Source organism: Oculina patagonica, chromosome 7 (assembly GCF_052425735.1).
Source record: "Oculina patagonica isolate OP01 chromosome 7, crgOcupat, whole genome shotgun sequence".
In the NCBI taxonomy this organism is placed as follows: domain Eukaryota; kingdom Metazoa; phylum Cnidaria; class Anthozoa; order Scleractinia; family Oculinidae; genus Oculina; species Oculina patagonica.
This window is the reverse complement of record NC_135764.1, coordinates 4,857,122-4,883,712: the sequence shown is the minus strand read 5'-3', so window position 1 is coordinate 4,883,712 and position 26,591 is coordinate 4,857,122. Positions and strand designations below refer to the sequence as shown.

Below are 26,591 nucleotides of genomic sequence, written 5' to 3'. Positions count from 1 at the left end.
GTATATAAAAGGGTAAGGGGTTGGATCTCCGGGCGGAGCCTCCCCGTACAAAACTTTTTTGAGTACCCCCCCCCCCGGGGTAAGTACCCACTTGAATCTGGGGATCTGGCGGTAGGCTAGAATGTACTAGTAAATCTTTGAGATTTTTTGCACGTCGAAAGGCCTTTAGTGGCGGCTTGTTGTAAATGGCGCTCGTGCTTTGGTCATCGCGTAAGATTGAAAAGTTCCAAACGTTCTTGGGATGATACGTGATAACCAGAGGTGGGCGGTCGACGGCAGTTTCGTTCCCGGCGGTGGATGCGAGTAGATCTTCTCTTCGTTTTGCTTCCGCTCGTACACGTGCTCTGGTTATTACGTCTTGTGGGTAGCCACGTGCCGCAAAATGCCTTTCCATGTTAGATGTCTCCCCGGTGGGGGTACTCCCATATGTGGCCTATATAGGTATGTGCCGCCCGATAGGGTATGGTTTTTGAGGTTCTCAGTCCTTAAATAGGGTATCATTTTTGCTCATTTTGGCAATTTGTTCCCGGTGTGATCCTTAGGTAGGGTACCTAAATTCTATAAGCTAAAATAAACGCCCAGCTAAACCAAAAAAGGTATTTTAAAACTGAATTTACTGTTCAGTTATTAGTAAAGCGATTTTATAGAGGATTGTGTGTTGCCGTGCGCGGTTAGCCGTTATTTGGGTCGTCATGGAACGCTTCTCCTCCCCTTGAATAGGGTGTCATTTTTCGGTTTTGGGCCTTTAAAAGGGTATCAATTTTCGCTTTCTTTATCCTTAAATAGGGTCAGGGTTTAAGAACCTTGGCGGCACACCCCTATCCGAAATTTATGGGAGTATCCCCCCGGGGATGTCTCGTGCTGAAAATCATCATCGTCACTGCAGATCTTTCGCAGCCTTAGGAACTGACTATACGGAATCGATGTTTTACATTTGGATGGATGTGATGATCCAAAGTCAAGGTACGAATGACTATCTGTTTCTTTGTAATAAATTGATGTTTCTATGCGGTTACCACGCGGAATCATGTAGATGTCCAGGAACGGGAATTTGTCGGCTGAGACAGACCACGTGTAGTCAATCTTGGGATGGTAGTTGGACGCAAACTCAAGAAACCGCTGTAGTTCTTGTTCGCTACATGAAGTTGCGCCTGCCACATCATCCATGAATCGTTTGTACAATTCTGGTTTCTCGCTGGGGTACTCCGCAAGCATTTTCTCCTCTACGTAGCCAACAAAGAGACATGCGTAATTGGGACCTAATTTACTCCCCATTGCTACACCACCGACTTGCTTGTAGTAGTCCCCGTTGAACTCAAAGGTGTTTAAGGTGAGTAGTAATTCAGCCATTCGAACAAGAGTGTCTGTCGGGGGATCTTTGTTTTCTGACTTTTCTCTCTTGTCCAGAAAGTGTTTCAGAGCTAACAGACCTTCGTCGTTTGGGATGATCGTGTACAAGGATTTTATGTCCATTGTAAAGACCAAACGGTGTTGGCCATCTTCACTAAACTGAAACGAGTCAAGTAGTTGTAACATGTGGGTCGTGTCTTTTACGTAGCTATCCAATTGGCGTACAAATGGTGCTGTTAGCTTGTCGAGATAGCTGGGTAGATGTTCTGTTGGACATGCGCAAGCGGAGACAATTGGTCTTCCTGGGTTACCAGGCTTGTGTATCTTGGGCAGTAAATAGAACTTCGAAGTTCGTGCATGTTCCACAAGAAGGTTAGTGGCCGATGGAGGGAGTTCATTGGCTTCTATAGCCCGTTGAACAAATGAACGGACTATATTCTGATTTTCTTGCGTTGCGTCTTCAGGAATTCGCTGGTAAAAATTACCATCCGACAGTTGCCTGTAGGCCTCAGCCAGGTAGAGATCTTTCCTCCAAACCACAAATGCTCCTCCTTTGTCAGCCGCTCTAAATACAACGTCAGTTAGTTTTCTGAGTCTCCGTAGGGCCTCTTGTTCCCCGATGGTGAGATTGTACCGTGTTGCCTTACTCTTGAAATCAAGTTGGTTCACTTCTCTACGGCATTTGTCAATATAATGATCCAGGGCGGAGAAATTACCCGGTGGAGGGGTCCACTTGCTGCGTTTGGGTTTCAATGATTCAAGAATATCTTTGTTATGCGTACTTGGGAGGACATTAGTGGAAGTAGAACCACCACTCTGATCGGGAGGTAATTCATCGTCGTCAGGCCTAGGGTTAGTAAGATTATTGCTGGTGATGTTACCGGCTGGGGACTCAATTTCACCCTGCACTTCGGTTGAGTCTTCACTGAAGTGAGCTTTAAGGCGAAGACGTTACCTTTATCCAGCGGACAAATGGTTTCCAGACCTCTTTACGCTTAACAAGGAACGCCTGGTGGATATAAAACGCAAAGCTGGGGAAAACGAGTTAAATGACATGCTAGGGAAATAATCAGTTATTACACTGAGAAGTTCGTTCAAATCAAGTGGTTTATGGCATGGTTCTTGATTGGGGGAACTTTCTTGCCTGAAGGATCGTAATGAAAAGTCAGAAACGCAAGACGGATGATTGTAAGTACATTCTCACCCATAACTTACATCTTCAATTAATTGATGATCACCGATGTCGGAGAGTAGTGCTACTGTGTGTTATCGATCGGCGAGGGCAAGGTTTAATTTAGAGGCAGTTTGAATAGAATAAGTCTTTCATAAGCAAAAGTAATTTTTTAGATCTTAAAAGTAAGCCCAGGATTTATCTGTAATCATATTATGATGACACAATGAATAGCGTGTTATTCCAAGTAAATTGTCTGATTACTGAGGCCCTGCCAAAGAAAATTCCAACATGGCCCAAAAAGCGACATGGTCCAAAAAATATAACGACAGCACATTAAATAAAATGGCGACAAATGGCAACCCTTTTGGAAAAAAATAAATTCCTACAAGGACATGTAATTGAAAATTTTACTATCGACAGGGACGCGAAGTTTGATAAAACAGCAGCACGGTGCATTTTTCAAATTTAGACAAGTGATACGGGAACCCTCCCCCCCCCTAGCAGGGCCTCATTACTGGGAAGTTCCATATACAGTTATGTATGTAACTATTATTTTTTAGTCTTATGGACGAGAGCAATGCACACCACCTCCCACTTATTACAGCATAGCAACATGTACAGTTACATAAGAGTCCTTCCAAGGGCTTTTGGCAACAGGCGACATTGCTCCAAAATGTGGCAACAATCTAGTTCCAAAACATTGACAGCTGATAAAAACTGACAGAAAAAGGGTGACAATAATTTGCAGCAGTGACAATACATTTTTAGTTTCAACAAAGCGAAAACTTTATAAGTGGTTGATCTTCTATTAAAAGAAGGAAATATTTACAGACGCTAACACTTTAAATTAAACAAAATTACGTACAGTGACATTTGTATTCTAGCAAAAAGCGACAGCGAACATTTTCCCTAACCAAGAAGGTGGCGGGTTGGAAAACTAGCAACAAAGCGACATCAGAAACCCCCTTGGAAGGTCTCACATAACTTTACTTGAGTTTTGTATTTTTTAAGTTTCTATAGCAAAATCATAATCTTATAAATGGCCTCTTGATGTTGTGGATGGCATGGTCACCAAATGGTGTCACCAAATGGTGTAAAACAAAGGATTTAACAGAAGGAAACAAGCAATACCCTAACCAAGGCACAATGGAGTACCGAAGTGTGACGTCACAAAAAAATGAAAAATTGATTTCATAAATTTTGATTCCAGATTTGTATAGAATGTCTAGAAAAAGGCTTACATTTCAAATTTCATGAAAATTGGTTCAAATAGTGGTTGAGATATGACCAACTGAATATATAATTACCCCATACAAATCTCTGTATTTTCGACTTGGTTCCAAACTTTATGAACCAAGCCGAAAATACAGAGATTTGTATGGGGTAATTATATATTCAGCTGGTCATATCTCAGCCACTATTGAACCAATTTTCATGAAATTTGAAATGTGAACCTCTTTCTAGAGATTCTATACAAATCTGGAATCAAATTTTAATAAATCAGAAAATTATTATTTATGACGTCATCACTTTGGTACTCTATAGCTAACCAACAAAAGTTTCCATAACACCAAGATGTAGAGTAGAATCCTGTTTTCTCAAACCTTCAGGCGGAACAAAAAAAAAATGTTTTGAGAAATTCTGAGGCTCAAAAATCAGGGGTAAAATTGAATTGAATTGAATTGACTTTATTTCCCATAATAGAATAATACAGCATGTATATTTGTCTGTTACAATCTGCATTAGGGAGGAAGACTAAGGAAACCCTCGCGGGCTTTTAAAAAGTAGTCTCCCTTATAAAAGTACGCTATCTAATTTTAGTCAGATGGTATCAGAGATTGGAATTATATAAAAAATTAACAAACCATTGCAAATGATGTTGAGCTAAGCTATGTAGTCGATTAACAAAATAAGATCTATGTCAGTATCAATTTTGCAAAAAGAATTGTTTCATTTTCGTTTTAAAGATTTTTAAAGATGTAGAGCATTTGATAGTCTTTGGTATTTCATTCCAGATGTTAATTATCTTTTTCCTAGTGGAGTATTTCCCATAATTTGTTCTGTTAAATTACAGAGATGTACAATCTAAGGGAAACAAAAATTGCTTTGAGAAATTGAGAGTTTCGAGAAACTGAGGGTTTGAGAAATTGGGGTTCTTTTTTATTTTTTATTGTAGAGATTGGGATTTTACTATACCCTAATATATTATAATAATAATTATTTTAAATATACATGTAATTAAAGAATGGTATCATATGATGTATATAAAACAATAATTTCCTGTTTATTGTCATATGAACTCTCTCACACAGCTTCAAAGTCATCAAGGAAAGCCAAGAGAAACAAGGTACATGTGCATGCGTTATAAAGCACTACCTTGAATGGACATCTTGCCTTCCTTAGCAAGTAGAAAATCTAACGTTAAACATTGCTTATTAGGTGGATGAAGAGGAAGAATTTGATGATGAATCTGTAGATGATGGTATGTAGTAATATTAAAACAGTCTGATATTATGTGCTAATTGACTGCGTAGGAGGGCTGGAGAAAAAAATTTTGGTTTATTGTCTTGATAAAAATGTTTGGTGTGTAGCCAGACATGTTAAAAATTTGTAAAAAACGAATTAAAAAGTTGACACTGGCTAAAAAATGGTTTTTGGACGTTTCGGCCACTACTGTTGCCTTCTTCAGCAAGATAAAAAAAAATGCAAATGTTCAACGGCGTCCTGTTAATGTGTGAATGTCTTTATCTTGCTGAAGAAGGCAACAGTAGTGGCCAAAACGTCCAAAACCATTTTTTAGCCAGTGTCAACTTTTTAATTCATTTTTTACAAATTTTTATTGTCTTGATGTATGAACCAAGCACAACCAGGTCCATGCAAAATGACTGACAGCCAAATTTTCTCATCCAGCCATACATTTTATTGGAAATATTATTGTGAACGATTTTATAATGAAATTAAACGCTAAAATATTGTTAAAATTCATTTTAAAACTTTAAAAAAAGTAGACGACGTTTCGGCACTACTCTACGCCATTATCAAGTCAAAAGAAGTGATAGTTAAAATAAGAATATATATAACGTGAAACAATAAAAATAGTTGTGTGTCCTATGGGCATAATACGTAATGTAAAACAATGGAAAAACTAAAAGTTCTAATTAAAAATAGGGAAGTGTCAAGTAAATAATTTGGCGCGGATACAGTCACTCTGGGTGTTCAGGGAAGGATTAATGTCCCTGATGAACAGCATTTCTTATACGAGGCAGTCAAACTTGCTTCTGCATTTCTTTAAAACTCTGAAAAGGTGATTAATCTTTGCTCCTTTGCTGCCATGTTGTGCCTCAAGGTGTCTACCGATCGCAGAATAACGGTGCTCACTAATGCGTTGATGTAGGTGTCGGGCAGTAAACCCGACATAATTTGCATCGCACAAATCACATTGAAACAAGTAAATAACGCATTGTGTGTTTACGATCGGGGGCTTGTTTTCCTTTACGCACAAAATCTATGACAGTTTTCTGCTGGTAAAGACGGGTTTGACATCGATGTTGATCTTGGATCCCAGAGAATGAATTTCTTTGCGGACGCGATTAGCTGATCGTTGATCTTTAAAAGGCAATGAAATGTAGACAGATGGCTCTGATGGGGTTGCGGTGTGCGGTTCTGTAGTTTCTTGCCTGAACTTGCGTATTGTAGAATCGACTAATGCGTTCGGGTAGTGTAGTTTTGAAAACATGGTGCGTAACTTGTACAAAAAAGGCCTGGTAAACACAATGGTTGATCGGGCGCACCGTTTATCCTCCACAGAAGAAGCCTTCATGAAAGAGTGCAACAAGTTACGTACCATGTTTTCAAAACTACACTACCCGAACGCATTAGTCGATTCTACAATACGCAAGTTCAGGCAAGAAACTAATACAGAACCGCACACCGCAACCCCATCAGAGCCATCTGTCTACATTTCATTGCCTTTTAAAGATCAACGATCAGCTAATCGCGTCCGCAAAGAAATTCATTCTCTGGGATCCAAGATCAACATCGATGTCAAACCCGTCTTTACCAGCAGAAAACTGTCACAGATTTTGTGCGTAAAGGAAAACAAGCCCCCGATCGTAAACACACAATGCGTTGTTTACTTGTTTCAATGTGATTTGTGTGATGCAAGTTATGTCGGGTTTACTGCCCGACACCTACATCAACGCATTAGTGAGCACCGTTATTCTGCGATCGGTAGACACCTTGAGGCACAACATGGCAGCAAAGGAGCAAAGATTAATCACCTTTTCAGAGTTTTAAAGAAATGCAGAAGCAAGTTTGACTGCCTCGTATACAAAATGCTGTTCATCAGGGACATTAATCCTTCCCTGAACACCCAGAGTGACTGTATCCGCGCCAAATTATTTACTTGACACTTCCCTATTTTTAATTAGAACTTTTAGTTTTTCCATTGTTTTACATTACGTATTATGCCCATAGGACACACAACTATTTTTATTGTTTCACGTTATATATATTCTTATTTTAACTATCACTTCTTTTGACTTGATAATGGCGTAGAGTAGCGCCGAAACGTCGTCTACTTTTTAAAAGTTTTAAAATGAATTTTAACAATATTTTAGCGTTTAATTTCATTATAAAATCGTTTTCTAAATCTCTGCTGTTACGAATATTATTGTGAAGACATCTTCTGGTGATGACCATTCTGAATTGTGTGCATCAATTGAAAATGAATTGTTGATGTGTGGGGAGCTAGAAGTTCTCACAGCTGAGGGCCAAGGAAAGACCAAGGGCCATAATCCTCTCAGCATAGTCACAAGCAAGCTTGGTTGATAAGAGATTTATTACATACCTGAAAAGATTTTTAGAATTTTAATAATATAAGAGAAAAGAGAAACGATAAAAAGAACAGAATTCTGAGCCAGAAACCACCAGGTGTTTTGATAAAAAAAAAATCCCTTTTAGCAGTTTATCATGCATGAATTTTTTCCTTTGTTTCAGATTACAACAACGAAACAAGACAATGAAAAATCAAAATCAAACCGGTTTGAAAAATTTTAAACTAAAGATAAATTTAAACCACTTAAGTGGCTATTATATGTTGTGGTTTAAATTTATCTTTGATTTTATTTCCCTTTCAACTGTTCCACATTATGATTATCACAATGAACCTGAGACAATAATATTTTAATAAAAGTGCAACTTTAAACTTTTGTTAATTATTATACTTCATTAACTTACAAGTGTACATGTCTCAGACTTAAATAATTATTTTGTTTTTAGCTGAAATTGCACCCAAGTCTTCATCGGCTGCAGTGAGAGATGAGGCAAATGAAGTAAGTTGAATATTCAATCTTCATTCAATAATTATAAAGTTAACCAGGCATTGCAACAGTCCTGCATTAAGTGGTCACCCTCTACAAAGTCGTTGTCTTAGTGGACATTGTATGGCTTGACTTTTGTAAAAAGGTTAAGGGTCTAAACTGATGTTTTACAAAATAACAAACTAAGTTCATACTGAATTAGGATGTTGAGAATGCTCTTAACTAAGGCTTTGTTTACACGGGACCGGTTTCAAACCGATCCGGTCCGATTTTCGGACCGGATAGGCTTTCTGTTTACACGGGACCATTCTGGAACCGGTCCGGAACGGATCCAAAACTGGACCTGCTATTTTGCAGGTCCAGTATTGGATCCGTTCCTGACCGGTTCCAGAACGGTCCCGTGTAAACACATGGATTGGTTCCAAATGGTTCCATGTAAACAGTAGCCAATCCGGTCCGGTTCGGAACGGTTCCGGTCCAGTCCTGTGTAAACGTAGCCTAAAGAAACATCACGTTAGTTGACTTGTGCATGGCTGATATCATTACTGATCATAAGCTTACTGATAAGTAGTTTAAATAATGATCATCAATTGATTCCTGACAGGATGAGTTTGGAGCCAAAGACTATCGCAAGATAACAGAGCTCAAAGCAGATCATTCCTCTAGACCTCTCTGGGTGGTAAGCAAATTATAAGGTTATGAGTACAGTACAGCCTTTCTTCTCTGTTGTTCTAGTAACTGTTCATTTGGCAAACAGGGATACTGTAGACATTCAGATATTGGCTTTTGCCTGATGAAATATTTTCTGTCAGTTTACTCACTAGCAGTGATGCTTAGAGCGGTTTTCACTTGAGTGTCAAAAGTAATTCGCATTAGCATTGGTTTTGCATTAGTACGCTCAATGATTGGTTTAAAACTCTCTTGCCATTTTCTCAGTCAATCAGAAGTAAAACCAAAACCAACTGGGATTCGCTTGTGCACGTTTTTCCATGCTTCCTGCCATGTACATGTATTTGCTTTGAAATTTGATTGGTTCATTGGATTGTCTGCGTTCTTAATTTCCGATTGGCTAGATTGATTAGTTTGGTTTTGGTTTTACGAAACTCAATTGAAAACTGCTCTACACCGGTATGATTAATAATTAATTTGGTCAATTCAATGTTCTGTTACTGTTTTTTTTTGTTTATCAGGCTCCTGATGGGCACATATTCCTGGAGTCATTTTCTCCTGTCTACAAACATGCTCATGACTTTCTTATTGCTATTTCTGAGGTATGTCCTGTAATAACAGATAGATGATTATCAATTGGAAGTTGATAAAGATAAATTATTAACCACTGCATAGCCAAATTTGAATAGTTGATGTTAAGTTTTGAGTGTTAGCCCATCATCAGAGTTTGTCGGACTTCAGTCTGAAATGTTAATTAGCAGAACACTTTCTTGAGAAACTAAATAAAATTATAACTTTGTTTAATGTAGTTATACAGATTTAGGTCTCAACCATTAATATGTTTATGAATAAGTACACCTTTTGTAAGAACTTATGCCGTTATTTGAGATTTTTAAATTAAAGCTTTTAATTTACATTTCTCAATTTACATTTCTCAACCATCATTTCATGTATGTTTATGATTTACAGTCAATAATGAAGACTTATAAAATAACAAATTCTTGAAAATGTTAATCAGACAATTAATATGTGTCAATTTCTCAATAGCCTGTTTGCAGACCAGAGCACATCCATGAATATAGGTGAGAGACAAAGTGTTGGGTGAATTATTATTAACTTTGTGAACTTTTATCAACATTTGCCAAAGTATTCCTGACCAAAGATCCTCATTCTCTATGTATTGGATAGAAAAGCTTTTTAATATGGCCCTATTCAATGGAAATAATTGGCTCAATTGGTTAGAATAGATTAGAGGTACTCAGGGGCACCCAACGAGAAAATTTTAATATAGGTGTCAGAACACCGTTTTTACGTTATAAGTGTCCTTTTTGTGCATTTTAAAGCCATATTTTTAAACGCTAAGAAAAGTGTATCTTTTCGGATACGCTAGCTGAACTTTTAAACTTCAGAAAATTTTAGGGAACGAAATACTATTACCCGAATTTACGAGCCGCAGTTGCCTTCTCGAAAATCGTAGCTGGCCTTTTTTCGTGCCCAAAACGACATTTATTTTTTCTCTCTCCGAAAACAGCAGGCATTACTTTCCCCATGTCACGAAAGTTTGAGCTGTAGAAATCTCCAGTTTTTCATCACACTTTAATCCGAAAATCGTAGGCGATTATAGGTCTTCCGAACAGATATTCACCGAAATGGTCTGTTGGGTGCCCCTGGGTACTGGACTGAACTTTTAAGGCCAATAATATTTTATTAATATTAATAAAATATAATATAATAGCCAATAATTATTTTTAATTTGTTACATTTCAATATTTGGTTTGAGTTACTTACTGAAAGTAAGTTTGGAAAGGACTGGCAAAGTTTCTAACTTTTCATCAGATCATAGACCTACTGTACTGATTAATATTTTGTAATCATGCTTGACTTTTGGCATCACTTCCCCCATGCAAATGAACATGACTGTATTTCCTTTTATAAGTTATTCATAAATATGCATTGTATATTTTGTGTTTCTTTTTACTTGTAGGTTGACAGCATATTCTCTCTATGCTGCTGTCTCTGTTGGTCTTCAGGTGAAAATTATAAATTTAATATAAATGTTTAAAAGGATAAATTAAATGTTAATTGTTATAAAAAAAAAATATCTGGGCTCCCTTTGATTCCCTCCTCTTACATCTGTCTCTAGCCATACCTAATACCAGCAGATCTTCTCTTTTCCAGACAAGCGATATCATTGAATATCTAAGACGCTTAAGCAAGACTACCATCCCTGATGGAATCATCCAGTTTATTAAGGTAAAGATGAATGTATGTCTCCCTTAACAATGTGCAAATGTTAGACAACCAGTTTTCAATATTGTTTTTGTTGATGCCTGGGTAGTTTAGTGTTCTCCCCAAATTTCACTTGCCAATTTTGTTTAGGATAACAACTTCATGATGGAATGTGATACAACTATTTCTAGCATTCTGGTTGTTTTTGTGAGGAAAAAGGTTAAGGCTTTGAAAACTTTATTCTAAATTACCAAACAAAAGGCTTTGGGTGGAGGGGTAGCAGTCCCCCCAGCCCTATAATAGTTGTAGATCTGTGTATGCAAAATACTGTATTTGACATGTATTTTGTGTGAGTTAATGTCCTGTTACCATTACCAAAAAATTATGGACAAGAGCATCAGGTTGGCTCACCTGGTTAAGTATGTGTTAAAATCTTTTGTTGTGGCTCTGTTTTTCAGATCTGCACGTTAAGCTATGGAAAAGTGAAACTAGTATTAAAACATAACAGATACTTTGTGGAGAGCAGTCATCCAGTGAGTTGATTTACACTTTTAGCCATTAAACATTTATCATAAAATCAGTTCTGCAGTTGGCACATACAAGGTGGCCTGCGTAGTAGGCGGGATTCGCAACCAAGTGTGAGTTTTTCGTTTATGGCTAGGGCAGAGAAGGGAAGCAGGGAATTGGGGAGGAGTCGAGTTGAGATCATTGGCATGCGGGCTTCGCCTCCAATTTGTCACCCCGTGCTTTAAATACCCCAAGCTACGCAGGGTACATTCAAGGTACTTGTGCTGGCCTTGAACAGATATTTCTGAGGCATGTGGACAATAGGGATGTTAATCCTTATAAAATACAAGTGAATATTTTAATTTATTTACTAAATTTTTGTTTGTTGGGCCAAAAAATAACTCAGAATTAATATTTGCCAAGGTTTTATGCCCAATTGGACTTACACAGCAATTTAAGATGATAATAGTAATATTTAAAGACTTCTGAAGATAACTAAAATAATGTAATCGAGAGTTTTACTCAATACTGGGAAAAGATAGATTTTGATTAATCATTTTTAATGTTTTTGGTACTTGAATAGGAAGTACTTCAACATCTTCTCAGAGACCCAGAAATTCAAGAATGCCGGAAGCGTACTGACGAGGACATTGAACTCGGTTTAGGAGAGGATCAGCTTGTTAAATCCACCGTGGGGGGAAAGTCATCATTGAAGGTGTGAAATAATTATACTGGATGCACCACAAATTTTAAACTTAAGACAATGAAAATATTTTCTGCAATTACTTCAATTCAGGGAGAAAGGTGCCAACTTCTCTGAGTGAAGTAGAGCAAAGTACAGTCGAAGCTCTCTTAACGGACACTCTCATAAGCGGACAGCTCTACTGACGGTCACCTTGTTTGAAATCCCGTTTTACACTCCCATACAAACTCTGTATTTTTACATTCTCGTAAGCGGACATTCCCGTAAGCGGCCGCGGACACTTTCTGAGATAACGACTTAGACTTTTTCCTTGTTTTTAAGCTCCCGTAAGCGGACATCCCAAAGAAAGTCCTTTTAACAACCTTTGTAACTTGTTTTTATCAATCAACTTCACATCGCCGTTCGTCACAATGATTTTACAGTAATTACAGTACCATATTTCAGTGTTTGTTTTGTCGTTATCCACGTCCGTCCGGTTTTAGTTAGCTGGGCAAGCTCCCGTAAGCGGCCATCTATCCCGTACACCTCTAGTGGCCGCGTACGAGAACCACTCTTGTAAGCGGCCAGCTCCAGTTACGGACACTTTTTTCGCGTGCCGAGGCTGTCCGCTTACGAGAGCTTCGACTGTAGCCGCCAACACTTTTTGTCAGTGGTCGGTGCATATTGCACTATACACTTCTAATCAGTGCACTTTGTCCATTAATTGTCTTGAGTGAAGTAATTTAGTTTTGATAATCAGTCTTTTTTCTTCTTTCTTACAATTGGAAATAGCTTAACAAGCCACAGGAATCTAATGGAGAGGCATCTCAAACAACAGATCAGGTAATTTTGAATTACAGAAGGGAGTATCAAATAATCTTTGTTAACAGATGAGAGAGTAGAAAACTCTTGAGATTCAGTCTACGATTATTCATTATCAATGGTTAAGTTGATTAATTATGATAATGAATTTTATTTCTTAATATTTTTTTATTTGGTTGTTTGTTTGTTTGTTTAAGTATTGTTTTAATAGTAAATTTTCTGGTTGGACTTTAGAAATGATTAATTATTATTATTATTATTATTATTATAATTATTATTATTGTGTGTACAGCAAAATACATGCACCAAGTTTCTATTTTAGATTTACCTTTGATGCCAAAAAGAAATCGGAGGATAACATAGCCTTTACAATGTAGTTTGTTGTTTGTTTCTGCTACATCCTCATTACTCAAAATGAAAGTTAAATATAATTTTACATTCGTAGGATCAGCCGTCAGAAGGAACAGCCATTCCTACAGACATTTCTGATTATATTGAGAAGATAGATCAGGATGAAGATGAAGAAGAGGTGTGTAAAATCGATAAACATTTTATTTATGTCGTCAATAAACTTTAAAAATCCCCGAACAATATATTATATTACTGTACCGAGTGGAGCTCCCAGTGTCATGGTCTGGCCTTGTTTACGGGTTGGTGCTTCACATAGGGTTCACCTCACTGCACCTTTCCCCCTTGATGATTATGATTTTAATTTCTATGGTTAACGAAATCTTGACTTCTGGATATTGAGTATAAAGATGTATATGTTAATCCAAAGAATTGCCTACTGAAGTCATTTAATTAATTAACTTTAAATTTAATTATCAAAATTAGTGCTAAAATGTCTTTCTGTGACTATTTTATGTTACAGAGTCAAACATATTCATTTGAAGTGAATCAGGAGCACATTGAAACTTTGCAAAGAAAGTAAGTTAGCTCTTAACCTGGACAAATGGACACTTCCCATGACTGTAATACCAAGACACTTAATACATGGTTGTGGATATTGTGGGATAATTACTGTTAATTATTATTTATTTATTTATTTTGTATATCTATTTTAATATTTTTTTCTTCCCTTGTGACAGATGTATTGAACTGGACTATCCTCTTTTGGCAGAGTATGATTTCAAAAATGATTCAGTTAATCCTGATCTGAAGTAAGTACTGTATGTTTTCGTCTTCATTATTTCTACAATTTGAAGCTCTTTAGTAAAATGGCTTTCACAGAGACGGTGGAGCCAGGGGGGAGGGTGGGCTTTAGCCCTTCCCATTTTTTGCAAATTATTAATCTTATTTATTCATTTAACAGCATGGACCTGAAACCAACTACAGTTTTAAGGCCGTACCAGGTACATCACAGCTTATGTTCATAACATTCTTTTATTACACATCTCTGATGGTACAACTTTGGAAAATTAAGTGACATGTAAAACAATGTGCCTTCGTCTGATGTGAATTTAATCAGTTGAGGAAACTTTGCATGCTAGCAGCAACATGGCACAAATCTCTACTAGTGATAATATTACTTTGTAAAATTAATAATACATATCTTTTCTTTAATTATTTGCTAGGAAAAGAGCCTTCGGAAGATGTTTGGTAATGGAAGGGCGAGATCCGGCGTTATCGTTTTGCCATGTGGTAAGATTGGAAAGTATTATAGAACCTCAAAAGGATGTGAGTTTTACATGTATTACGACAAGTAAAATAAGATGATCGAATTGAAGATTTGCCCATCGCGTGTCAGATTTCTGTGACCGCAACAAAAAAGCATTCTATTTTGGGAGGAAGGAGGATACCAAAATATGTACTCTTAGTGTTTTTAAAGTGTGCAATGTTCTCATAATTTCTTTACAAACAGGAGCCGGCAAGACCCTTGTTGGTGTAACAGCAGCTTGTACAGTCAGGAAGCGATGCCTTGTTCTTTGCACTTCAGGTAAATATGGAGTTGAATCCTGATAACTCGAACCTTCAATAATTCGAAACTTCCGCTAACTCGAACCTTCTTCGTTTCCCCTTCAGGTCATTTTCTTACTAATTTTACCCTTAACAAATTGAACTCCTGGTAACTCAAAAGGTTTTCGATTTCCCTTGAGGGTTCGAGTTAACGGGATTTAAATGTATATAATATATAGCAATTTACAAGTAAAAAATCATTACTAGTTAATAAGCTTCTCTCCTTTCTCTTCTTTCCATTATTTTCGATGAGAGTCGCTTTTGCATCTCTTCCAGTAGAAAGAGCAATACTTGCCTTCCTGCTACGAAAGTCAGGGGAGGGAAGGGGGAGCCTTATTGTTCCTCGTTTATAATTGTTAGTTTTGCTAAAATAAAACTGTGAAATGTCATTTTCGGTTTTCTTTTTAGGTGTTGCAGTAGAACAGTGGCGAACACAGGTACATTTATGCACTGCCATTTCTTCATTTTATGGAAGTAAAAGGAACGTTGAGAACGAGACAAATCCTCTAACCTGTACCATACCATCGGTGAATAGTGTGCCCGATAAGTAGATCGCCGTCAAGAGTATAATAGCTAGACTTTGAAATAAAGTTGAAAACGATTGTCTCTGATAAAAGCAGTAAACTACGCTACATTAGCGGGCGAGTTTAGCGTTTGAGCCAACAGGCGAAGCGTCACATTTTCCCCCAAATTTTTACCTCAGCGCACGGTTGTTCAGAGGGTGGATAACGCTATCCGAGTGAAAAAGTTAAGTATTGTTAAAAAAATGCTTAGTGAGAAATTTAACTAAATGTTTTTCGTTGAGTCTCACGCAGTCAGTGAACGCGATTGTTGTACAAATTGTCACAGAAAGGAATTTTAAAATTACAGGGTAATTGATTTACTATTTTTAATCGTTCATTGTGTTATTTATTTTGTTGAACTTCAGTTCAAGATGTGGTCCACCATTGATGACCGCACGATCTGTCGCTTCACCTCAGACGCCAAAGATAAACCTGTCAGTAAGTATCACGTGCAACACGATCTAGCCAATCATAGCAAAGCTGTCCTTTTTTCTGCCAATCATGCATGTGCAAGCACGTGTGACTTTCCCGCGCTTGGCACTGAACGCGCATTTGATTGTTCTCTTTCGCTTTTTCCCGCCTTTTCGGTGAGTTTTGTAACCGTTCTGTTCTAGAGACATGCATGCAGACGCTCATTTCACTGTTTCTCTACAGACTGTAATATTGCTATTTCAACGTATTCTATGGTGTCATTTACTGGAAAAAGATCCTGGGAGGCTGGAGAGGTTAGTGTAAACAACACTGTCTCTGGCTTGAGTAAAGAGAAGTCCATCTTAAGGACATCGATCATAGAAATATTACTTCTAATTCTATTTTTTCTTTTTTTAGGTTATGAATTTCATGCAAACACAGGAATGGGGCTTGATGATTTTAGATGGTAAGGCTTTCCAAGATCGGTGAAAATTTTGCTTCAGAAATGTTTCAGAATCATTTTACTTGCGAGCATGCCTTTTCTGATCTTTCAACATCTTTTGCCGGTTTGTTTTTCCTTGTCCCTTTCACAAACAAAGAAAGACGCCTGATCGCAAGTTAGAATCATTTCACTGTCATGTTTCTGAGACACGATTTGCTTTTCACACAACTGTTTTCCACGCTGCTAAATGGGGATCTCTCTTTCAAGTAATTTCTTCCATGGACTATCTATTACCCTACAATATCTTTCTTTTCTCTTTTCTTCAGAGGTTCACACCATTCCAGCGAAGCAGTTTAGAAGAGTTTTAACAGGTAAGGATGTTAATAATTGTTTTAAATCCTGCGCAGCTCCTGATCAGTTTTCTTAAGGATACCTAACCTCACGTATGAAGATCCACTTACTTTTCAGCCTGACTCACTCACTTTTCCAGTCGCCTCAACCCTCCCCTTTCTTTTCTTTGGTTAACGTTCGTTGGAAAATTCAGCCCTCGCTCGTTCAAAATACGCCTGCGCTACAAGCTAGAGTAATCCTGCACGAGATGACTGTCCTTTGATGTTAATCTCGTACCCAGATCTTCTCAACCTACCGTGGTAAGTAGACATCTGGGTACGAGACTACTCTGATTTTAAAAAAGTAGTCAAAAGATATCTTGTTTTATTCTCTTCTGCAATAGCCGTTCAAGCTCATTGTAAACTGGGACTAACAGCAACGCTGGTCCGAGAAGATGACAAGATTCAGGTTTGTAGTGTCCTTCAACCCAACACCACCCCCCTCCCCTCCCCCTCCTCCATTCCCGATCCAAACCTCCTGGCCTTGCAGCCTGGATTTGTAGTTTCATTCGGAAACCTTCACATCGGAGTACGAGTACGAGATGTAGTATGTGTACGACTTTTGAATTCTAACCCAGTTAAGTTCCCAGAGCCCACACTCTATGTTGCTGACCAGAAGACTATTGGTGGGAGATTCACAGCGATCAAACGCAAAAATGACGTCACCTCCGGTTTTCGGCGCCTCGAACGTTTCTGAGAATTTGACTCGAAAGTGTGCAAACTTTTGTAGGAAATTGTAAAGAAATGGTGTGGTTAAAGAACATTTCAAGCTGGGAAACTCAGTGGAGATCACTTACCAAATTTTCGATGCATGAGCAGCATATAAACGTTAACTTTCCAGGGACGGTGTTAAATTTTGGCTTTAAAACGAAAGCTTTCGGAAAATTTAAGACTTTGTATGGAGAATTTTGGCGGGAATTGCGTAGGAACTGCGCACGCGTGCAACGTTTGACCGCTGTGTGGGTTGTGATGGTGGGAGATTGGTGTGAAATGTGATCACCGAAAGCGCAAGAAAAGTTTAAAAAGTCGTACTCGAACTGAATCTCGTCCTCGTAGCTGTAACTGAAATGGCATAGAAGTGTTGCTTTCAGTTTAGATACTGCCGCCTTATGTTCTCTTTACTGTGCTTCGGTTAGCAAGGACATGCAGTCCACGGGCATTGTGTGGGAGATGTAAGGCGATTCTTTTAAAGACTACTGCTTTCACGTAAATAAAATGAAAATACAGTCAACTCTCTCTAAAACGGACACCTTCGGGACCTGCTCCAACTGTCTGTTTTAGAGAGGTGTCCGTCTTATAGGGAGTTTGGTTACAGTAAAATGACTAAAAAACGGCAGGGATGGGACCAACACCAGGTGTCCGTCTTAAAGAGGTGTCCGTCTTATAGAGGTGTCCGTTAAGAGAGAGTTGACTGTATATCTATATCTATATCTGTTGCTACGTCGATTGAAACTTCATCCTGTTGTGTTTTTTAGGACCTAAATTTCCTCATTGGACCGAAGCTTTACGAGGCCAACTGGATGGAACTACAGAATAATGGGTTTATTGCACGAGTCCAGTGTGCAGAGGTGCGATATTTCACATATTTCACGTCATGATTTTTTATACCATTGTATTCTCTATACGTCACGCTAATAATTACTTTAATGTTACCATTTTAAGGTGTGGTGTCCAATGACACCTGAATTTTACAGAGAATATCTCAACATCAGGACAAGAAAGAGAAAGGTATGGAAAAAAAAAAAAAGACTGATTTCAAAATTATGGTATTTGACAATCCGCAGTATTATTATCAGAGCGTGGTTTTAACTCCTTTCTTAAAGCGATGCTGTGTTTTCACCTGCTTATCGCAGGGAAGATGTTCTGTTTTCGACCAATCATACAGATGAAAAATGAACGTCATGATTGGTTAGGGTTTAGTTTACAGCTGCTGCGATTAGAAAACGCCTGTATTAGAAAACAATTACTCAAAGGAAGACGGCACTTCTTCAACGTTTTATTTCTATTTCTTTTTTAGTTATTATATGTCATGAATCCAAACAAGTTCCGATCCTGCGAGGTAAGATAAAGTTTGCTTTGAACAATGCACTGTGAATAACGCAATGATGACATGTCGTAACTAGTAGAATTGATTCACGCAAACCACCGTTGCTAACTTCTGTTGACACTTAATCTCTCATTTTTCCTCCGCAGTTTTTGATTCGTTTCCATGAAAGGTAAGAAATAATGCATGGAAAAAAAGCTGCATTTTCTTAAAAATATACATATATTTTTCTCCCCAAAGATGGGCAAAGCAATTTAGTTATTTTTTGTTTCAGTTGTGGTGCATTTTATTTCTTTCAGACGGAACGATAAAGTCATTGTTTTCTCTGACAACGTGTTTGCACTCAAGAAATACGCTGAGAAGCTAAAGAAGTGAGTTTGATCTATGCTTGCACAAATTAACATTTATGTGGCTTTTCTAATTTTTCAAAATTCTTTTTTAGAACAATACAACTGAATTAAAATAGTACTAGTTTTAACAAAAGATTCATTTAATTACTCAGTAACGCAACCGAGAGCCAACTACAATTGAAATCACGATCCTTGGCTCCCTGGGCCGGGTTGTTCGAAAGGCGATTAACGCTAACCCAGGATTAAAAGATGATCAAGGTTTTAATTTCTCTTGTTTAAATGGTTTACCATAGCTAATGTTTTGTGAAGTTTGAGACTGGTCCACGTCAAAACTGGGGGACAGAAAATATTAACAGAAAACCTCAACGAAATGTTATAAAATTGAAATCAAATTTCACGCTAATCCTGGATTAGCTTAATCGTGCTTTGAACAACCGGGCCCTGGTTAGTAGGAGACTTATCCTTACAGTCTGTAGAATGTTTGGCACATTTGAACCTAGTTACATTCAGACCCTGCTTGCCACGAGTCTCTTGTAGCTCAGTAGTAGAGCGTCCTACCGATGCGTTGAAGGTGTAGGTTTGACTCCTGTTGAAAGATTTTGGAAGCGTTTTTCTTTATCTTGCGTCAAAAAGATTTCCCTTGATGTTCAACCAAGCTAAGTATACAACATCTTCTTTTTTTGTTTTCAGACCGTTTATCTACGGACCAACTCATCAAGGTGAACGAATGCAAATTTTGCAGAATTTTCAGCACAATCCTTTGGTCAATACGATCTTTATCTCCAAGGTAAGACAAGTATGACTGATTTCACAGGCCTCCTTGGCTTAGTGCTAGGTCTTCCTCGGCCATTTTCGTCCCAGAACCGCTTTTCCATCTCAGCCGGCTGAGCCTGGGGCACAAGAACAAGTGGCTCTGTGGACACATAATTTGATTGGCTACATTTTTAAATCTAGCCGCAGTAAAATCCCTTACAGCAAAGGGATTTTTAAACGGCGGATTTGATTTGCTTAATTTAAATTTCCCTTGTTAAAGATCTAGCCAATCAAATCGTGTGTCCCCAGAGCCACTTGTTCCTTGTGCCCCAGGCTCAGCCGGCTAAGAGGGACAAGCTCTGGGGACGAGAATGTCCTTCGGACTTATCCATTTCCGAACGGGCGTCGAAGAGACAGTGACTAAACTTGTTTATACCCCCGATAACAGAGTTTTAACGCAGAACGTGCTGGCTGGATGAAATGGTCGCACTCTGCTCGGAGAATTGGTGATCATGCTGTAATCTCTGGCATAACGAAATTTTATTTGAAAGCGAGACACTTAAATAAAACATTAAGTATCAACCATGTATTCTATCTTTTCACAGGTTGGAGACAATTCCTTTGATCTCCCAGAAGCAAATGTCCTGATTCAGGTGCGCAAGTCATTACAAGTGTATTTGATTTTGCTGGGGGAAATACTTCAATCAAACCTCTCATTTGTCGTTTGGATTTTTTTGTCCGCAAGAGCAACAAACATTTTCAAGTGAATTTATTTTCTGTTCCATTTCAGATTTCCTCTCATGGTGGGTCAAGAAGGCAGGTAAGTGTGTTTGCGTATTGATTCTTCTGGTTCTCTCCGTGAAAGAAATGATCCTGCGATTTTCGCCAGAGAGAAACAACCTCACGTGAAATCTTTCGAAATACTCACGAGCGTACGTGCTATTTTTTGATTGGTCAATAAACATCGGAAACTCTTCGCGTTTTACGAAGATTTGTCAAAACGTACTCATTTTCCGCGACCAGCTGAAATCACCCTAAATAGGTCTTAAAAAGAAAAATATTCTCAAAAGGGCGTAGCTGTTTTTCAATACTCTTCGCTGGGCAAGGCTGTCTTTGTTGGGGCCGCTCATCTGAAACGTTTTTATGTTTATTTTTGTCTGATATTTAACAGGAAGCGCAGCGACTTGGTAGAATTCTCCGAGCGAAGAAAGGTCAGTTTCACTTTGTGTTTTTCCCTAAACGGCGTGTTTCAATGATTCCTGCAATATCGTTTAGCAATGTGATAAATGTGTTACCTGCGATAGACAAGAATCCCATTCAGGTGTAATGGCCATACTCCTGGTCCGTGAATGCTAGTGTGAAACGACCCCACAAGATATGTAGCTTTTTTTACCCCATCGTGTCTAAATAAAGGTTTTGATTGATTGATCTGGTGGTGCACATCCGAATATTTGATATACCGTAGCGTACCATACCCACCCACCTCTCCCCACATATAACCCTCGTCCTATCCCCCAGTCCCCCTCTTCACGCTTATACCTTGCATATATTTTCTTTACGTGCAGTACATGTACAGCGAGCCTGTTGTCCTTTTGTGTTTTAACTTTTGTTTTCGTTTTTGATAGACATGGCTGCCGAAGAATATAACGCATTCTTTTACACTCTCGTCTCCACGGTGAGTATCACGAAAAAAAAGCATCGGGTCGCACTATATCCCACACAGACGTTATTTCGACGTCACAAATTTTTTAGTTGAAAAATATCCTTACGGATAATTGCTTTTTCTTGCTAGAAATTGTGGGAGGCGCGGTGGCCTAATGGTTAGCGCGCTCGACTCCGAGTCGAACGGCCCGGGTTCGAGGCCTGGCACTTAACTCTCATAGTGCCTCTCTCCACCCAGGTGTATAAATGGGTACCGGCGAATTTACTGCTGGGGGGGGTAACCCTGCGATGAACTAGCATCCCATCCAGGGGGGAGTAGCAATACTCCTAGTCGCTTAATGCTACGGAAACCGGGATAAGCTCCGGCTGTATGAGCCTCATGGCTCGGACACAGACTTTACCTTTTTTCCTTGCTAGAAATCGTATGGCCTTACGCGATGTGATTTGAAACAATTTTGTCGCCACGTTGTCTTTCCTGCATTTTTTTTTACTTTAAGGTCATTAACAACTTGATCAAATAGATTATCTGCCGTCTTATTTTGTTAAGTTGATGTTTCGAGTGTTGTATTTTATGTATGTATCGTCACTCAACCTTTAGCAAGAACTGACACTGTTCCTCAATTCGACTTATTTTTGACTCCACAGGACACAGAGGAAATGTACTATTCTGCAAAACGACAGCGCTTCTTGGTGAATCAAGGATACAGTTTCAAGGTAGATATATTGATTTTTGTTGGTTCGGGTTGTTTTGTCGAAATTTTGGTATCAAATGAATGTATTGGGAACATTGGGAACATCCCTAGAGACCGGCGGTGTATAAATACTTATTATGCAAAAACTGAACCAATTTTAACTCTGATGAAGGTAACAGAGAGTTATCGAAAATTCAGTTTTATACGTTTTTACCAACATTTTTAAGATCAGATACAAACCGAATTTTATTATGAATGCTACTATCTTAAATTGTAACCACAGTCACAGGCAGTCCGTTAGAGTGGAACGTGACTCTTTGTTCTGTTATGCAGTTAAAATAACGTGGAACTAAGTGAAGTAAAGAAATTAGGGTATTAACGTTCCCCTCCAATCGGAAAAAGCTTTTCATTTGCGAAAACGTGCAACTGGTGCCAAGCGCGAAAAAAAAAAAAAACCGCGCACACGGTGATTTTCCAAGTCACGATTAGGTTTGGTCTTGATTCTGATTGGTTAAAGGAAAAGCGTGTCTGCTTTGATTGGTCACAACACATTGCACGAGTTTATGAACCAATCACAGACTGAGCTAAGCAAACGTCATCAACAGTCTAACAAAAATTGCGTAATGTATCAGAATTTAACTATATAGTAAGAGCTATGCCACGGTATGTGTGCTGTCTTTTTTATGCACAAAAGTACCTTCAAATCGAAGGAAGTTTTAAAATATGAGTGTGTTAAGGTAGAAAAATACCAAAGTTGTGATAAAGAGCCAAAAAGGAAGAAGGATGGTTAAAATTGGGTGAGATTGAAACGGATTGCAATCGACGAACTAGAAAAATGTGTGTGCCTTGCGTCAGGTACTACCTACCTTTTAAGTTGTTGTCTTTCGAGTCGTTTCAGTTGTATTTATTTTCGTTTGTTTCTTTTGCTGAAGGTTATCACAAGACTGGCAGGAATGGAAGAGGTAATTAAGATCTCCTCGTTCCTTCACGTCACAGACACCATTTCTATTTCCAGACAGATAGTATTTCTGTAAAAGAAGTATGTTGCAAGTTGTAGGAATGAGTCACATTTAGTGTACAGGTCCCTTGTTTAACGGTGGTTTGCTCGCTGATTGGCTAGAACGTTTTTTGAAACCAACATAAAGATCAGTCAAACGTCAGTCATTTTCACATGTGCACGTGCTGCACCTCGTCGCTCCCTAGTCAGCCACGCCTTTAGTTATGTTAACATACGAAAGTTTCGGTGTTATGTTTGTTAAGCGGAGCGTGTCTAAACAAAAGAGATCACTGTGAAATTGCTAAAGGCAATAAAACAGACTTTCGGCGACATAATTTGCAGCTATGCAATAAGATTTCGCTTCATCATACAATTTTCGCAATTTCGATGTCATCAAAAAAGGCAGAGGCTGACTAGGGTCCTTTAATATTAAAAAAAGTTTATCTCGGTAAATTAGAAACGTTTATGTATTTTCTTTTTGGGGCAGGAAAATTTAGAACTCGGAGATAAAAGAAAACAACAAGAACTGTTACAGCAGGTATGTATGTGATCAGGGCAAAGTTAGAGCAGTTTTCAATTGAGTGTCGTAAAACCAAAACCAAAGTAATTACTCCGGCCAATCACAAAGGAGACAGACAATCCAGTGAACCAATCAGAACTGGAAGCAAATACATGTAGCTGGCACAAAGCGCGGGAAAACGTGCGCGAGCGAGTCACGATTGGTTTTGGTTTTAGTTCTAATTGGCTGAGAAAGTGGCGCGAGATTTTTAAGCCAATCACTAAGCGTAGCAATGCAAAACCAAAGCAAACGCAATTTTCTTTCGACACTCAAGTGAAAACCGCTCTATACCTTATGACTAAAATCACTGACACTGTCATCCTTTATTTCTATCTCTCTTTAAAATTTAGCGACACATTACCAGCGCCGAGTTTTGTAGCTGTGTCTGTTTCGATGTACTTGAAGGTTAGGAGCGAGGGGTGGGAGGGGTTCTGCCCAATACTTGAAATTCTCGCCCTATTGTCAGATCTGGCCTCTTAAATGTGTACTGTACCGTAGACCTGATCTTATATTAGAGAGGTTAAGCATGATGTCTATTTTTCCCGCGAACGGCAAAAATTCAACTTCTGCCGTCTGCCGCTTAGCGTACGCAGAAAAGAGTAAATTTTTGTTTGTCGTGAATGTGTATTTTTTCCTATTTTTATGAGGGATTAATTTAATTTTTTAGAATTCGATAAAAAGGTGACAAAATGAAAGGCAAGCTCACGTTTGCCGTTTGTCGTATAACGTCATGCTTAATCTCTCTATTAAAGTTTTGGTTCCAAACGGGCAAGAGCAGTGGTACATATTTAACGATATATCCATTGGCTCGTTGTCACCTAAAATCCTCTTCTGCCAAATTTCAATTCAAGGAAGAAGGTTTTCGATTGATTGCGACCACATGTGTCATACTCCGAGTAATCGCCACTCAATCCTTCCTTCTCACGGGGTCAAAGATTGCGTGACAAGCAAAATAAAATGAGACCACATGTGCGTTTGTCTTTAGGTGCTTGCTGCCAGTGATGCAGATGCTGAAGAAGAGAGAGTTGCAACAGACATTAGCCGCAGTAGTTCTCAGGTACGTTTTTGTTTGAATGTAGAAAGAAGGGTGTCTTGTACGAGGGCGAACGGGAAGGTTACTGAGACGTCTTGACGTGACAGGGCTAGGAAGAGTCGCATGCACGTCTTTGCACGACAGGGGAGGGAGAGCACGGACGTCACTAGTGCGTCTTTCTTGACAGAGGAGGCGTAGGTTACTTGTACGATTTGGGTGACAAGGAAAGGGAGAAGCACAGGTCATTCTGAATTAAGTGGGAGGGGTGGGGAGGGTCAAGGATAAGCGTTCTTAATGAGTTTTTCGCATTAAAGGGAACCTTCACTCTTACGACAAGTTGACGCTGAATTGTTTGAAATAATGTCCACATTTCAAATTTTACAGGACAAGGGAAACTGAAATAACATTTAATAGCAACAAAAAGTGGAGAAGATTATCGCTTTAAATTTCTAGACTGCGTTGCAGACGAACAAAACCCCGGTATTTATGGTTGCCGCTATTGTTATAAGGCAGAGGAATGGGCAATCGTTGCACGTCATAAAATCTAAAATCGCGGCGCGGGGAAAATTTAAAAGCCATCATCTTATCCATTTTTTGTTCCTTTTTAATGCTATTTCTCCCTTTTCCTGTAAAATTTGAAATTTAGGCATTATTTCAAACAATTCAACGTCAACTTGTCGTAGGAATGGAGGTTCCATTTAAGTGGGTTCCCGTAAAGCGGGGTTCAACTCAAACTGTATTTTCTTGTGCTTTCTGTGAACCAGCGTTTCCACATCAAGACATCTTATTTGCGCAAAATTTCAACTAAGAAATTGCTTATGTTTAATTTACATAAAGACGTTTTGTGTGTTCTTTTCAGAATTCCCTCGTGTCTCGCCGACAAGGTTCCATGGCGTCCATGTCAGGAGCGGATGACATGATGTATCTAGAGTACAAGAGTGGTGCCAAACAAACCAAGAACCGACATCCTCTGTTTAAACAGTTCAGAAAATAAACTCGTTTACTTCTGTGTTGCCTGCGCAGCAAGGGTTGCTTGCCTGTTTAATAGCAACGTGTGAATCGAGCACAAACATAAATGGAGGAATGATGAAAAGAGAGTTGGAAGAGAAAGAGAGACAAGAAGGAAGGCTTTCAGCTCTCGCTCGCCCCACTTATGTCGCCGACCGGCCAGTGTTACGCAAATACGATGAGAGAACATTTTTTGTTAATTTATTGTAAAGGAAAATAAATAAATTTTATTACTCCATGCCCGCGTCAAACTTTACCCTGAAAAGAGCAATTAGTTTGGTCTTAATGTCATACGCACAATAGGAAAGACACCATTTGTTTGGTAGAAAGGTGTGGGGATAAGAGTTGTCCTGGACCCGAGAGCTGCCTGCCACGCGCAATGGCCAGTACGCGGGGCTAATGTCAGCAATTTTCATACAAGAACGTGGGATAGGTAAACTGAGCACCGGTAGGCTAGTAAGGCAGGCCCAGGGGGGTACTCCGGCTTGTAAATGACGGGGATGATCTAATGGAGGCAAAACTCAGGGTCCAAAAAAAATCCCTTAGTCTTCCGACATTACCCCAAAAAATCCCTAGACCAAAAATAATCCCCCCAAAAAAATCCCTTGTCAAATTACCCCTAAATTGCCAGGAGGGGCAATAATATAACACAAAGAAAATCATAAAAAATTGAACGCTTGTGTTTGTTTGTTCATCATACCATAAATACGCGAAGGCCACGCCAAGGCACTTTAGTTCGTTTTTTAAAATACCCCAAAAAATCCCCTTTTTAAATCAAGTCACCCAAAATAATGCTTGCCAAATTGTCCAACCCAAAAAAATCCCGGAATCGAAAATTTCAAACCCAAAAAAATCCTTCGATCATCCCCGTTATTAACAAGCCGGAGTACCTCCCTGGGAAGGCAGGCAGCGTAGTAAATCAGTCGCCTGACGGCTCGTGATCTAAAATCCTTTCTCGTATTGTCCCAGCATCACAAG

The 26,591-nt window shown here is 38.8% G+C and overlaps 2 protein-coding genes across 2 annotated transcripts; one reads left to right on the top strand and one right to left on the bottom strand.

Annotated features, from left to right (window-relative positions):
* Positions 1-829: 829 nt before the first annotated feature.
* LOC144661069 (uncharacterized) lies at positions 830-2,406 on the bottom strand. The gene is made up of 3 exons (XM_078521776.1): positions 2,376-2,406; positions 933-2,285; positions 830-861 (listed from the first exon to the last, which is right to left on the bottom strand). The coding sequence occupies exons 1-3, from the start codon at positions 2,404-2,406 to the stop codon at positions 830-832; spliced, it is 1,416 nt and encodes a 471-aa protein (XP_078377902.1).
* LOC144660158 (general transcription and DNA repair factor IIH helicase/translocase subunit XPB-like) lies at positions 2,366-25,851 on the top strand. Its single transcript, XM_078520736.1, has 39 exons — positions 2,366-2,538; positions 4,837-4,871; positions 4,964-5,006; positions 7,805-7,857; positions 8,450-8,524; positions 9,036-9,116; positions 9,562-9,596; positions 10,499-10,544; positions 10,693-10,767; positions 11,202-11,276; positions 11,834-11,965; positions 12,725-12,775; positions 13,200-13,283; positions 13,626-13,681; positions 13,843-13,914; positions 14,067-14,106; positions 14,329-14,395; positions 14,616-14,690; positions 15,119-15,147; positions 15,639-15,711; positions 15,928-15,998; positions 16,102-16,150; positions 16,453-16,497; positions 16,860-16,924; positions 17,991-18,083; positions 18,178-18,243; positions 18,533-18,574; positions 18,709-18,731; positions 18,859-18,930; positions 19,600-19,696; positions 20,268-20,315; positions 20,453-20,482; positions 20,834-20,873; positions 21,288-21,337; positions 21,970-22,038; positions 22,949-22,978; positions 23,501-23,551; positions 24,558-24,629; positions 25,465-25,851. The coding sequence occupies exons 1-39, from the start codon at positions 2,508-2,510 to the stop codon at positions 25,597-25,599; spliced, it is 2,376 nt and encodes a 791-aa protein (XP_078376862.1). The 5' UTR covers positions 2,366-2,507; the 3' UTR covers positions 25,600-25,851.
* Positions 25,852-26,591: the final 740 nt, after the last annotated feature.

Excerpts from the sequence above, each read along its gene's own strand:
- LOC144660158 (XM_078520736.1), top strand. The coding sequence starts at position 2,508 with ATGAAAAGTCAGAAACGCAAGACGGATGATT. Across the intron at positions 8,525-9,035 it reads CCTCTAGACCTCTCTGGGTG|GCTCCTGATGGGCACATATT; the intron begins GTAAGCAAATTA and ends TTTGTTTATCAG. Across the intron at positions 11,277-11,833 it reads TTGTGGAGAGCAGTCATCCA|GAAGTACTTCAACATCTTCT; the intron begins GTGAGTTGATTT and ends GTACTTGAATAG.
- LOC144661069 (XM_078521776.1), bottom strand. The coding sequence starts at position 2,406 with ATGTCATTTAACTCGTTTTCCCCAGCTTTGC. Across the intron at positions 2,286-2,375 it reads CTCGTTTTCCCCAGCTTTGC|CTCACTTCAGTGAAGACTCA; the intron begins GTTTTATATCCA and ends TTCGCCTTAAAG. Across the intron at positions 862-932 it reads ATCATCACATCCATCCAAAT|CACGAGACATCCCCGGGGGG; the intron begins GTAAAACATCGA and ends GATGATTTTCAG.